Source organism: Cetorhinus maximus, chromosome 22 (genome assembly GCF_964194155.1).
Source record: "Cetorhinus maximus chromosome 22, sCetMax3.hap1.1, whole genome shotgun sequence".
NCBI lineage: Eukaryota > Metazoa > Chordata > Chondrichthyes > Lamniformes > Cetorhinidae > Cetorhinus > Cetorhinus maximus.
In genome coordinates, this window is record NC_135900.1 from 7,185,062 (window position 1) to 7,200,015 (window position 14,954).

At 46.2% G+C, this 14,954-nt stretch overlaps 1 protein-coding gene across 2 annotated transcripts; it reads left to right on the plus strand.

Annotated features, from left to right (window-relative positions):
* Positions 1-5,477: 5,477 nt before the first annotated feature.
* mterf2 (mitochondrial transcription termination factor 2) lies at positions 5,478-10,112 on the plus strand. Of its 2 annotated transcripts, none has more exons than XM_078567703.1 (2): positions 5,478-5,573; positions 6,952-10,112. In XM_078567703.1, exon 2 carries the CDS (start codon positions 6,972-6,974, stop codon positions 8,148-8,150), a length of 1,179 nt encoding a protein of 392 aa, XP_078423829.1. In that variant the 5' UTR covers positions 5,478-5,573; positions 6,952-6,971; the 3' UTR covers positions 8,151-10,112. The 2 variants fall into 2 exon arrangements, with proteins under 2 accessions (XP_078423829.1, XP_078423830.1); XM_078567704.1 differs by lacking the exon at positions 5,478-5,573 and adding an exon at positions 6,184-6,493.
* The last annotated feature ends 4,842 nt before the right edge of the window (positions 10,113-14,954 follow it).

Consider the following 14,954-nt stretch of genomic DNA (forward strand, 5'->3'; position numbering starts at 1 on the left):
TGGATTTGTTCACACAAAAGCCCAATGCTATTAGTGTAGATAATTGAGGTTTCCTCAGGCTAATGGAGAAGCTGGGAGAGGTGTCAAAACTAAAGGCATTTTTGAAAAAGAATGAGGCTTTTCAATTCGCACTCTTGAGTTCTAGATCCTCGCCCTTACAGAATGGATTGGCTCCATGTGAGTTACTCATGGGAAGAAGGTTGCAGACACAGGTTCCTACCATTCCACATACATTGATGCCACAGGTCAAAGACGCAGACTTTGAGAAAGTACAAGAGAGGAAACTTAGCAAAGCAAGCAAATGAAATACTATGATAGTAATCACAGAGCAAGAACATAATCAGATCTTCGACAGGAAGAACAGGTTTGGATCAGAGGTCAATCGGGATTCTGAGAAATAGTGGAGGAATACCCGAGATCTTGTCCAGGCAGAACGGGACACAGACAGAAGAAACAGAGGGCATTGATTGCAATTGAGAAAATGAGTAAAAATCAGAAACCAGAGAGAGGTCACAATCATCAGAAATGAAAAAAGACATTGAAGTAGGTGATCCCAAGCCACCTACTTGTTGAATTTTGATTAACAGTGCCCAGAGGGCCAAAAGCAGAATGAGAAGGCCTTACTCCTTACAGGTACAGTAGACTAGTGAAGACACATCAATGCTTATCGATGTGAGAGAGGGCAAGAATCTCAAAAAAATGGAGGAAAGGGATAGAAGAGAGAACAAGAAGAGAACAGGAGAGAGAAATGACATTCACCAAAGAGAGCAAGGAGAGGCTACATATCCTACGAGACTTCAAAACACTGAAATGTTCAGAATGACAAGGAGACTGAAGCATTGGGTTTCCAGGAAGGTTGGAGAACTTTGAGGTCTGAACAGAGACTTGAGGGGCGGGGGAAGATGTAGTGTAATGGAGTATGTTAAACTAAGTCCCATAAAGGGTTAACAGTAATAGTCTGTGAAGTGATAGAAGGAAATGACATATACTAATGTGACGTGAGGCTCTGGGAGAGTCTAACATGAAAGTAAAATGGAAGCAAGCATAGTCAGAAGCTTGTAAGAGTGTTCTCCAAATCTGTAAATATGTTAAAATAAATGTTAAAGTGTTTATAGCTAGCAGTGTTCGGGATACGATTGAAACTACTCCAACCCAACCACACAACAACATAGGGGGACACAGCCTCAGGATAAGGGGCCGATCATTTGTGACTGAAATGAGGAGAAATTTCTTCACACAAAGGTTTGTGAATCTTTGGAATTCTCTACCCCATAGAGTCGTGGATGTTCCATTATTGAATATATTTAATGCTGGGAGAGAAATTTTTGATCTCTCAGGGAAGCAAGGGATTTGGGGAGCGGGTGGGAAAATAGAGTTGAAACCCAAGATCTGCCATGATCATAATGAATACACTGTCAGAGGGTCAGCATTGAGGGAGTGCTACACTGTTGGAGGGTCAGTACTGAGGGAGTGCTGCACCATCGGAGGCTGAGTACTAAGGTAGCGCTGCACTGTCGGACAGTCAGTTCTGAGGGAAAGCTGCACTGCCGGAGGGTCAGTGCTGATGGAGAGCTGCACTGTCAGATGGTCGGAACTAAGGGAGAACTGCACTGTCAGAGTGTCAGAACTGAGGGAGAGCCGCACTGTTGGATGGTTGGTACTGACGGAGGGCTGCACTGTCAGAGGGTCAGTGTTGAAGGAGGGATGCATGTCAGAGGGTCAGAACTGAGGGAGAGCTGCACTGTCGGAGGGCCAATGTTGAGGGAGAGCTGCACTGTCAGAAGGTCAGAACTGAGGGAGAACTGCACTGTCGGAGGGCCAGTGTAAAAACCATAAGACGTAGGAGCAGAAGTAGGCCATTCGGCCCATCAGGTCTGCCCCACCATTCAATGAGATCATGGCTGATCTGATAATCCTCAATTCCACTTTTCCCCATAACCCTTGATTCCCTTACTGATCGAAAATCTGTCTATTTCAGCTTTGAATATACTTTATGGCCTAGCCTCTACAGCCCTCTGTGGTAAAGAATTCCACAGATTGACTACCCTCTGAGAGAAGAAATTCCTCCTCATCTCTGTCTTAAATGGGTGACCCCTTACTCTGAGATTATGCCTTCTGGTCCTAGGCTCTCACACAAGGGGAAACAACCTCTCAGCATCTACCCTGTCAAGCCCCCTAAGAATCTTATATGTTTCAATAAGGTCGCCTCTCAATCTTCTAAACTCCAATGTGTACAGGCCCAACCTATTCAACCTCTCCTTATAAGAATGTCCCTCCGTACCCAGGATCAACCTAGTTAAACTTCTCTGGACTGCCTCCAATGCCAATATATCTTTCCATAGATAAGGGGACTAAAATTGTTCGCAGTATTCTAGGTGTGGTCCATCTAGTGCCTTGAATAATTTTAGCAAGACTTCCCTATTTTTATCCTCCATTCCCCTTGAAATAAAGGCCAACATTCCATTTGCCTTCCCTATTACCTGCTGAACTTGTATGTTAGCTTTTTGGGATTCATGCATGAGGACCCCCAAATCCCTCTGTGCTGCAGCTTTCTGCAGTCTTTCTCCATTTAAATAATATTCAGCTCCTTTATTCTTCCTACCAAAGTGCATAACCTCAAATTTTCCCACTTTATATTCTATCTGCCAATTTTTTGCCCACTCACTGGGATATATCTTTGTTGTGAGTCATGAACTATTTTCTTAAATGTCTGCCATTGTTCATCAACCGTCTTTTCTGCTAAACTCCTTTCCCAGTCCAATCCAGCCAACTCTGCCCTCATTCTTTTGTAATGACCCTTATTTAAGTTTAACACAGTTGTTTCTGACCCAAGCTTCTCACTCTCAAAAGGAACGCTAAATTCTGCCATGTTATGGTCACTATTTCCTAGGGAATCTTTTACTCTGAGGTCATTTATTAAATCTGCCTGATTACACATTGACAGATCCAGAATAGCCTGATCCCTGGCTGGATTCATAATATATTGTTCTCGGAAACTCCCGAATATACTCTATGAATTCTTGCTCATGGCTACCTCTGCCCAATCTACATGAAGATTAAAGTCATCCATGATTAATGTACTGCCTTTTTCACATGCCCTCATTATCTCCTGATTTATTCTCTGTCCTACAGTATACCTACTGTTAGGGGGCCTATAGACTACTCCCACCGGTGTCTTCTTCCCCTTGTTATTTCTTACCTCCACCCATATGGATTCTACATCTTCCGATCCAAGATCATTTCTTGCTATGGTACTTATTCCATCTTGTACTAACAAAGCTACCCCACCACCCTTTCCTTCCTGTCTGTCCTTTCGAAAAGTCACATACCCCTGATCACCGACCAAATTGGAATTACCAAATCTGAGGGGTGTGACCCCCTCCTGGAGCAAAGTGTCCAGGTAACTTTCCCCCTCCCTGATGTGGCGCAATGTCGGAAGCTCGGACTCTAGCTCCTCAACTTGGACCCGAAGTTCCTCGAGCTGCAAACACTTACCACAGATGTGTCACCTTAGTGTCCAGCAGCTCCCACATGCTGCAGCAGCAACACATCACCCGTCCTGCCATCACTATCGTATTTAATTTAATAATTAATTACTCTAGTGTCCCTGCTCTTTATACTCGAAGAGTCCCCCACTCTTTACACTTTATTGTAATTATTTTTATACCAGTATCGATCTTATACTTAACAAGCTATTTTTAAGAAAAACAGAGAAAAAAGACTAGAGACCTAAACACAAACTAAAGACTTCACTTTTAGTTTAAAAACTAGAAATACTCACCAATCCTACTCACCAATCAGCTGCTTTCCCTGCACTTGCATCACGTTGTGGTCCGTGACGTCACTCCGCCGCTGGGCTCACTGCAGGTAGGCCCCTCGATCCGCGCCTTTTATCCTGTCCCGCTCGCCTCTCACTCAAAGTATACTATGTTGAGCCTTAGAAATAGAATAAACCTTATTGGTGAGGGAGAGCCATAGTGTTACCTTAGTGTAGAGGGAGAGCTGCACTGTCAGAGGGTCAGTGTTGAGGCAGTGCTACACTGTCAGAGGTGCTGTTGTTTGGATGAGATTAAAAAAAACTGCCACTACAGGGAAGAAGAGCAGGGAAATCTTAGCAAAATCGATTCCTCAACGAACGTGGCTAAAACACATTTTCTGACCATTATCACGTGGCTGTTTGTAGGAGCTTGCAGAGTGAATACATTTCGAAAAGTACTTCATTGGCTATAAAGAGCTTTGGGATTTCCTGAGGTTGTTGAAAGTTGCTACGCAAATGCAAGTTGTGCCTTTATTGCAAGCAGAGAATGCGGAGAGGGAGATTTTGAAGCATCATTTGAGGGTAAAATTGTTTCTCGTTCTGTCGATGCCCATCAGCCCCACCCTGAGAGTCAGGGGGCCCTCCAGGAACCTGGGAAATGGCCCACGGGCATGGGAAAGGGGCCAGCAGCAGGAGGACCCACCTCATCAGCTGGGCCACCACAGGGGGATAAATCTAACCTTTAACAAAGCTGTAACCTCCAGTGGGCAAAAACTCAACAAAACTATGGACAAAGTGCCACCTCCGGAGCAAATACACTTTAAAGCTTTGCTTCGATTTATCTTGATGGTGTTTGCACAGCAGGTCTGAGGGAAACCAGGGTTTGGAAATAAATATTCGCGAGGAGAACAAAGTCTTTCCGAGACAAGAAATTAATTCATTTGTTCCATTTCCTCAGATGTGATGCCATTAACTTCAGGTTAATACATTATTTAAAAGGTCACTGAGGACATTGTCCTTTACACCAGCAATTCATCACTTACACCAAACTCTGATCCACTCTCCGCCTGGAATCCGAACCTTTCATCGGACCCCGTCAATCCGGCACCTCGGGGTCTCGAACCCCCCACCACTCCCGGGAGGGGCGGGGCTAGAGCGGGGCGGGGCTACAGCGGGGGCTGGGCTACATGGGGCGGGGCTACAGCGGGGGGCTGGGCTACGGAGGGGTGGGGCACGAGCGGGGCGGGGCTAAAGTGGGGCGGGGCTAAAGCACGGGGCGGTTATACAGAAGGGGGAGGGGGCGGGGGCGGGCTACATGGGGCGGGGCTACGGGGAGAGAGAGACGGGGCTACGTGAGCGAGGCAATAGGGGGCGAGGTCTCGGAGGTGGTGGATTCTCAGAGGCCGCGTCTTATGGCGGGGACATCAGTGACCGAGGCAGGATCTCGGTGAAGGGTCGGGGTCATCGACGTGGCGGAGTCCCGGTGAAGGATGGGTCGGCGGGTGGAGTCACAGGGACGGGGTCGACGGAGCGGGCTCGGTGAGAGGGCGGGATTTCGGTGAAGGGGTGGGGTCGAGTTCGGGTCGGCGTCTCGGATAAAGGGTGGGGTCTCGGATAAAGGGCGGGGTCAGGGACGGGGCGGGGTCTCGGATAAAGGGCGGGGCCAGTGGCGGAGCGGGGTCTAGGATAAAGGGCGGGGTCAGGAACGGAGCGTGGTCTCGGATAAAGGGCGGGGCCAGTGACGGGGCGTGGTTTCGGTGATTGACAGCCTGCGGCCTGGAGACGGCAGTCGGAGCCGCTGGGCCCTCGGGCTCAGGTGAGTGGGAGTCCGGGGCGGGCGGCTGCTGGGCCCCGCCGAGCTGGTCAGTAAGGGGACAGTCTTGTCTGCCTGGGGCGGGTGCCCCGGATTCAGGCTGTGTCCGGGATTCACCCCAAACCGGACTGTCCACTCGGCCCGTCGGCCCTGTGCTAGCCCAGTGAAAGGGAGATCAATCCCCGCAGCCCCGCCAACCTCTCTCCACAGGTATTGATTCCCAGCCACCTTGTGAAAGTTATTATTGGGTTTTCTCCCACCCTTTCAGGCAGCACAACCAACCCTATTGTGTTTAAAATAATTCCCTTCATCTCTCCCTCTGGCTGTTAATGTCAGTCAGGTTGAGAGAGTGATTAATAAAACATACAGAGTCCTGGATTTTATTAATAGAGGAGTAGAGTACAAGACAAATAAACTTCTGATAAACCTGTAAATTTAAAAAAAAAACCACTTTGGCCTCAGCTGGAATATGGTGTCCAGCCCTGGGGCTTTAGCAAGGCGGGAAAGCATCGGAGAGGGTGCAGAAAAAAATTCATGAGAATGGTTCCAGGGATGAGGAACTTCAGCTACACGGAAGGATTTGAGAAGTTGGGACTGTTTTCCTTGGTGAAGAGAAGGTTGAGAGGAGATTTGACGGAGGTGACCACAATCGCGAGGGGTCTGGACAGAGTCGATAGGGAGAAACCGTTCCCGCTGGGGGAAGGATCAAGAGCCCGGACCACACCAATGTGTTTGTGGCAAAGGAAACAACAGCAGAACCTTTATACACAACATGTGGTTTGGGTCTGGAATGCACTGCCTGAGATTTTGGTGCCTTTAAAACAGAATTGGATAACCACCCAAAGGAAAATAATTGTCAGGGTTACAGGGAAAGTGCAGGGGAGTGGGACTAGCTGAGCTGCTCTTGCAAAGAGCTAGCACAGGTTTGATGAGCCAAGTGGCTTCCTTCTGTCCTTTAGCTGTTCTGTGTTCACCTTGAGCCTGTGCTGTCTCGTTACCAATCCTTCTGTCATTAGAAACAAAAACAAAAATTGCTGGAAAAACTCAGCAGGTCTGACAGCATCTGTGGAAAGGAAGACAGAGTTAATGTTTCGAGTCCATATCGCTGTTCTTCAGTACAGCTGTTCCAGTTCTGATGAAGAGCCATACGGACTCGAAACGTTAACTCTGTCTTCCTTCCCACAGATGCTGATAGACCTGTTGAATTTTTCCAGCAATTTTTGTTTTTGTTCCAGATTTCCAGCATCCACAGTATTTTTCTTTTACCTTCTGTCATTAGAGATAGTTTCTTTCCTATTTACCATTCCGTGATTTTAAACATCTCTAACTTCTCTGCTGCTGTGCAGTTATCACATTCATTGTTAGTTTCCTTTCTGCCCAGGGTGATACCCAACACCGAAAATGTATGGATCCAGCTCTCTCTGGAAGATGTTTGGATTGGGATTGTTGTACAGTGGACGGTGCAGAGAACATCAATTCTCGTCAGTCCTGTGGAGCAGAGGAGTTTACAAAGGCACGCTTCTGTTCGCAACCTATGGCGCAGAGCGAAAGGAAAACAGACAGACCGTGGACAGTCTGAACCGGCTGTCGGTGGACGTAGCGAAAATTCGTCAACTGAGAAGTTGGGTATTGCTCGCAGACGTGGCTTACGTCAATGAAACTGCCAACATTTTAAAAGAGATGGGAGCTGAGGAGAAGAAGGTGGCCCTCATCTTCGAACGATATCCTGAAGCCGTCCTGTGCACGCCAGCTGAAACCAGCGCCCAGCGGGAGTTGTGGGGAAAACTGTGTGCCGGTGAGAAAGAGCTGGTGAGAATTGTAGAGCGGTTCCCAGAATCTTTCTTCACCGTCAGAAACCACATGAATCGGCGGGACAATATCAAATATTTCCAAACACTAAACCTGAACAAAAGGATTATCAGCCGCTTGCTGGCCTGTTCTCCCCAGACTTTCTGCAATAGTGTGGACGGGAACAGGGCTGTGATTGAGACTTTACAGCGAAGCTACCTTCAACTGGGAGGCACCCAAGCCGATATGAGGGTCTGGCTAATGAAACTGCTGAGCCAAAATCCCTTTATCTTGTTCAAACCTCCAGAGGCGGTGTGTGAAAACCTGACCGTCCTCCAAGCCTTGGGCTTCAGCAGTGCTGAACGCCTGAAGCTGCTCTCTAAGCTTAAAGGGTTGGTCAGCGAGCTCTCCCCCGGGACAATGGAGAAGAGTGCTGCATTCTGTCGTCAAGCATTGCAGTGCACCGACGAGGGACTGAAGATGATCCTCCTGAGCTGCCCGGCCTTGCTGTACTTCTCAGTTCCCATTTTGGAGGGCCGCCTCGGTGCCATTTTGCGGGAGGGCTTTTCAGTGGAGCAGGTCAGAGCGAGCCCTGCAGTTCTCGAGCTGTCTACACAGATTGTGCACTTTCGCATCAGGAGGCTGGTTGCTTTAGGGTATGATGTTAAAAGGCACAGTCTGGAACTGCTGAATGGAACCAAAAAGGATTTCGAGGTCAGTTGTGGAAAGATGGACTGGAGGAAAAAGAGACCCTTATTTAATCCAGTCGCTCCCTTAAACATTGAGGAGTAAAGATGGAGAGATTCCACGTAGTGAGTATTGGGGATGTGTCAACTCATGAGCTTGAGGTAGAACATAGGACTTAGGAGCAGGAGTAGGCCATTCGACCCTCCCAGCCTGCACCACCATTCAATACAATCACGGCTGACCTGACTGTGATCTCAACTCCACTTTCCTGTCTGCCCCCCCATAACCTTTGACTCTCTTGTCGATCAAAATTCTATCTATAGGATTTGGTATTATCTGTATTCAAATTTTCTATTCCCTGGAGCATCTGAGATTTGAAGGGGGTGAAGTGATCGAGGTGTTTAAAATGATAAACGGATAGGGGAAATAATTTCCTCTGATGGGTGGAGTCCAGAAATTCAGGAGTGAAGGCCGAAAGCGGCTTCTTCAGCAAAAAGGTGGTGGAAAACAGGAATCCTGCCCACCCCCACCCCCTCTCACCCCAAACATTGTGGGTATCGGTGCGGGGGGGTGGGGGAGGGGACGGTGGCTGTCAATTGGAGCTTTCCGATGGATTTTTGTTGGATAAAGATATCAAGGGATATGGAGCTTACGATGAGTACATAGATACAGATCGGCCACGGTCTAATTGAATGGTGGATCAGGTTCGAGGGGCTGAACGGCCTCCTTCTGTTCCTACCTAGAAAAACATTGAAAGTAGGAGCGGGAGTAGGTGATTCAACCCTTCGAGTCTGCCCCGCCATTCAGTATAATCATGGCTGATCGTGGCGTAGTGTTAATGTCGCTGGACTAGTAATTCAGTAATTCAGGGGCCCAGGCTAATGCTCTGGGGACATGGGTTCAAATCCCACCACAACAGCTGGTGGAATTTGAATTCGGTTCATAAACCTGGAATATAAAGCTAGTCTCGGTAATGGTGGCCATGACAACTTTCATCGATTATCGTAAAAACCCATCTGGTTCACTAGTGTCCTTTAGGGAAGGAAATCTGCCGTCCTTACCCGGTCTGGCCTACATGTGACTCCAGACCCACAGCAATGTGGTTGACTCTTAACTGCCCTCCGAAATGACCGAGCAAGGTCAGTTCAAGGGCAATTAGGGATGGGCAACAAATGCTGGTCTTGCAAAGCAATGCCCATACTCCAGGAAAGAATTAAAAATCTCCTGCCCTTACCCCTTGAAGCCTTTAGTCTCTAGAAATCTACCTATTTCCTTCCTAGACATATTCAGCGACTTGGCCTTCACAGCCTTCTTGGCCTTCACATTCTTCTAAACTGCTTTGAATACAATCCTGCCATCCCAGGAATCAGTCTGGTGCACCTTCACTGCGTTCCCTCTAATGGCAAGTATATCCTCAATATTCCAACTGTAGATAATTAATTTGTATCATAAACACAGCCCCCAAGCTTGTAGTAACTTTCAGTGAGCAGGTTGGTCAGAGAAAGGAGCAGAGATGGAAATGAGGGGCAGTCTCTAAGGTTTGAGCTGTGTGTGTGACTGGGGAAAGGGGAAAGCTCCAGAAACCTGTGATTAATTAGTGCACAAGGCTCATTGCAATCATCAATCCACACAGCCTCTGCACAACATGGGGATTCTCTCACTCAGGTGGCTGAGTGAAGATTCATTGTGTGTCATTTAAACAACTTTGAAACACTTCCAGTGACTGGTCACCGTGAGTCAGTTAGGAACATAGGAACAGGAGAAGGCCATTCAGCCCATCGAGCCCGCTCCGCCATTCAATACGATCATGGCTGATCAAACACTTCAGTGCCTTTTACCCACACTATCCCCATAACCCTTTACGTTATTGTTAATCAGAAATCTATCAATCTCTACCTTAAACACACTCAATGACTGAGCTTCCATGGCCCTCTGGGGTAGAGAATTCCAAAGATTCACAGTTATCGGTGATTGTTTTGTTGAAGTCAGTAAAGTATTCGTTGAAAACTGTCTTTGACTGTACAATATTCTATTGTTTGATTTTCAATAAATGGGCTATACACTGGATATTTGCTATCACTCCTCCTCGAACCGTGAGACATTGCACAATGACCAATCTTGACATTGGCTTCTGCATCAGATTCTGCTGCTGGAAATAGCATTTTCAAAATCCTAAACTAAATTTATATTTTTAAAGGGGAAAACCTTCAAAGAAGGATCTCCACCCCCATCACTGCCTAAAATGGTGGGAACAGTTTGATCTAAACCAGTTGAAAGATGTGTTTAATTGGTGTGTATTCCTGTCACACCTCATTAATCTGCTTTCTGATCTCACAAATCTACCTGGTTGCAAGCCAATAAAGATGGCAATTAGATGAACTTGGAGAATGCCACAGATATCCCATAAATCTGCGACAACTTTATTGCATTTATATACGCCTATAAATGTTTATTGGAAGGAGTTAATATGGAGCTAAGAAGCAGTCAATTGTGACCATGTCCAGCACTTCCCACACCAGACCACCTGTAAGCTCAAACTACTTCCGTCTCTCTCTCTTCCGTTACTGATTATTTCTGTTTAAACAACCTGACGTGTCTGCAGAATAAAAATGATGTCATGTTGGTTTCATATAAGTTACTTTAATCATGGAGGATGTTGTGGCAGGTTCTGACCCAGATAGTAAAATGTCTCCTCCTTAAATGCTTGTCTCTTGCTGTGCTGTTCTATACTATGACACTACAAACCAGAACTCTGGGCAACCATTAATCGTCCTTTCGGGTTGAATGAACTTACACCTGGAGATTAATGCGATGAAACTTGCTCTGATTGAGTACACTTGTTGGTATTTGAAGAGATTCTTGTTAATCTCTGCACCGTCTTCCTGAAAGCCCCAGCTCTGTCGGATAGAGAACGTACTCTTGTAAATCCCACAAATATTCTCTGGGGAACCAGAGTCCATCTTTAGTCTGACTGACAGCAGACTTACCCCCTGGCCTGTGAAACGTGACAGGGTAAAATGAAGAGAGCAGTGTTCACCTTGGGTTTGTGTGCGGTAGCTCTCAGTCATGTTCCTGAGAGTGCCCTCATTGTCAGCTATTGATTGGTTTAAATGTCTTGATCGATGCCAAGAATATCTCGAAATTATTGAAAACATGAGTGAAGTGCATCATGCCATTTTTTGTATGCCTTTCTGTTGTTGATGTTTAACCCTTAATCTGACCTGGATACAATACCAATTATCTACTCTTCATCCAAGGTTCATTGCCTTTTGCCATAATACTTCTGCAGCACACAAAACAGATTATCTGGTCACTTACATCTTTACTGTTTATGGGAGCTTGCTGTGCATAAATTGGCTGCTGTGTTTGCTACATTATAACAGTGACTACACTTCAAATTTACTTAATTGGCTGTAAGACACTTTTGGACATCCTGAGATGGTGAAAGGTAGAAAAGCAAGACTTTCTATGATAAGAACATAAATAGGAACAAGAAGTAGGTCATCTGTGTCTTCGAGCCTGCTCCGCCATTTAGTAAGATCACAGCCTGAACTATGTTTACTTTCTTGTCCGATCTCCATATTCCTTCATTCTCTCAGTGGCCCAAAATCTATTGACCTTTGTCTGGAATATCCTCAACAACTGAGCATCCACAGCTCCTTTGGGGTAGAGAATTTCAAAGGTTTACAACCCTCTGAGTGAAGAAATTTGTCCTCATTTCAATCCTAAATGGATGACCCTTTATCCTAAGATTGTGCCTCCCAAGAGCAGATTCTCCAGCCAGGGGAAACAACCTCTCAGCATCGACCCTACCAAAGCCCTTAAGAATTTGATATGTTTCAATGAGCTCACCTCATTCTTCTGCACGCCAGGGAATGTAGGTCTACTCTACTCAATTTTTCCTCATAGGACAATTGGCTTATCCCAGGAACCAGTCTAGTGAATATCTGCTGCACTCCCTCTGGAATAAGTACATCCATTCTTAAGGAGACCAAAACTGTACACAGTACACCCGGGGTGGTATCAACAATGCCCTTAATAATTGCACTTACATGGGGGAGATGATGGAGTAGCAGAACTGGCACTGGACTAGTAACCCAGGCTAATGCTTTGGGGACATGGGTTCAAATCCCACCATGGCAGCTGGTGGAATTTAAATCCAATTAATAAAATCTGAAATTGAAAACTAGTAATGGTGACCATGAAATTTTCATTGATTGTTGTAAAAACCCATCTGGTTCACTAATGCCTCTTTAGGGAAGGAAATCTGCCATCCTTACCTGGTCTGGCCCATATATGTGGTTGACTCTTAACTGCCCTCTGAAATGGCCTAGCAAGCCACTCAGTTCAAGGGCAATTAGGGATGGGCAATAAATGCCAGCGACACCCACATCCCATGAAAGAATAAAGGGGAAAAAAAATCTTTACTCTTGTACTCCAACATCCTTGGAATAAATGCCTAACAAACCATTTCCTAACTGCTTGCGGTAGTGCTACAGTTCACTCAGGGAGTCCGAGTTGCAGTGGCAACTGGTTGTTGTCTGGAGCTATGGATGGTGATGGTAGAGGCTCTGACATTCTTTCCATCTCATGGCTGACCAGGAATCTCTCCCGCTCTTTCCACCTGCCATTGGTGCGTCTTGGAAGGATTTACAGGTTGATACTCAAAAATCTGTTTATCTGCATTACGAACACACCGTCCTTGGCCATCAGGTCCCGGAGCGGGACTCGAGCCTAAAGCTTATAGCTCAAAGGCCACGAACCCACCCACTGCACAAGACCTCCACGTTAACCGTACAGACTTTGAAATATCACACAGTTAGATTTCACATGGCTTGGCGATGAACTCACTGGACTGACTTCACTCGCACTTCCTGCTCCAATTCTGATTGCTTTGGTTAATTTCCCACCTCGCCTGCAGGAAGATAATTAGCTTATTACTTGCAAGAAGGAAATGGCAATCAACGTTTTAGTCTGTTTTTCCTTGGCCTTCCCTCGACAAAAGTATGAAGGAGCCAGGCACACAGGAAGAGGCCATACAGCCTCTTGAGCCTGTTCATACAATGAGATCAGGGTTCATCTGGGATCTAACTCCATATGCCCACCTTTGCCCCATATCCCTTAACACATTTGGTTAACAAAAATCTATCAATTGCAGATTTTAAATTAACAATTTATCTAACATCAATTGCTGTTTGTGGAAGAGAGTTCTTTGTGTGTCGAAGTGTTTCCTAATTCTACTCCTGAAAGGTTGACTCTAATTTTTAGATTATACCTCTTCGACTCCCCAACCGGTGGAAATAGTTTCTCTCTCTCTATCCTATCTGTTCTCCTTAATGTGTTGAAAACTTTGGTCAAATCACCTTTTAACCTTCTAAATTCCAGGGAATACACCCTAGTTTGTAAAATCTAATAGTTTAACCCTTGGAGTCCAGGTTTCATTCTGGTAAATCTAGGCAGCACTCTCCTGCACGGGCATTATATCCTTCTTAAGGTGTGTTGCCCCAAAATTGCTCTCAGTGATGTCACTCCCCACTACCCCTCCATTTACAGGTTGTTCATTCTTTAGTGAATATATCTGCAGTTAGTGGACTGAGGGAACAGAGGATATTGGACTGTTCTTCAGTAGGTAGGCAAGTTCCTGTTAGCAACTCTTCCTTTTTTTCAGTGACGATTTTGAAAAAGTTTACATTTCAGGATGGGCAGAATCGTGAGAAATACAATGGACGCGGTCGAGGGCCCTATCAACCATGGTGCAGGGTAGAGATTCCTTGGTTGAGGAAAAAGGAAGACACATTGGGGGCATTGATGTGGAAGGTTGATCATCAAGAGAGACACAGCGGAGGTGAGAAATTGGGAGAATGGAATGGAGTCCTCACAGGAAGCTGGGTGTGAGGCAGTGTAGTTGAGGTGCCTGTGGGAGTCAGTGGGCTTATAATAAATATTCATATATAGCCTATTGCCTGAAATGGAGGGAGAGAATCAGAGGAAGGGAAAAGTCAGAGATGAACCACATGAAGTTGAGGGGTCGGGGGCGTGGGGGTTGTGAAATTGGAAAGAAAGTTTATTAAACTTCCAGTTCAGAGAGAACCAGAAATGGCACAAATACAGTCACTAATGTGCTGGATAAAGAGGTGAGGTGGGGGCCTGAGTAGGACTGGAACAAGGGATGTTCCACATATCCGACAGGCAAAGCTAGGGCCCGTGCAGGGACCCGGAGCAACATCTTTTATTTGGAGGAAGTGAGTGGAGTTAAAGTTGTTCTTGTTCAATGTGAGAAGTAGTTCAGCCAAGCGGAGGAGGGTGGTGGTGGAGAGGGACTGGTCCTTCGATCAATTATCTTAAACTGCTTCATCAACAACCTTCGCTGTGTCACAACATCAGGATTGGAGCTGTTCTCTGATAATTTCACAGTGTTCAGATTAATTCACCTCTTCTCAGCCCATGTTACCCTACAGCAGCACCTGGATAATGTCCAGGTTTGGACTGAAAGGTCGCAGTTAACATTCTAAGCGCCAGGTAATGGCAGCTCCACAGAGAATACCCAGCCGTCTGCCCCTGAACCATCATCAACATCCTGGGGATCGCCATTGGCCAGAAATTGAACTGGACTAGCCATACCAACACTGTGTGTCCACAAGGGTAGGGCAAAGGATTCCGTGAAAAGTGGCTCACCTCACATCACGAACCCTCAAAGCCACTGCACCATCTAGTGGGCTAAAGTGCACAATACCTGCACACTTAAGAATCTCAACACCATCCAGTGGTTTTGATTGGGTCTCCTTGCCAATATTGACTCCTGCCACCACCATTGCACTGTGGCTATAGTGAATACTATCTGCTCGGTACATTGCATCAACTCGCTAAGACTTCTTCAAAAACATCTCCTACTCTGAACCATCTACCGTA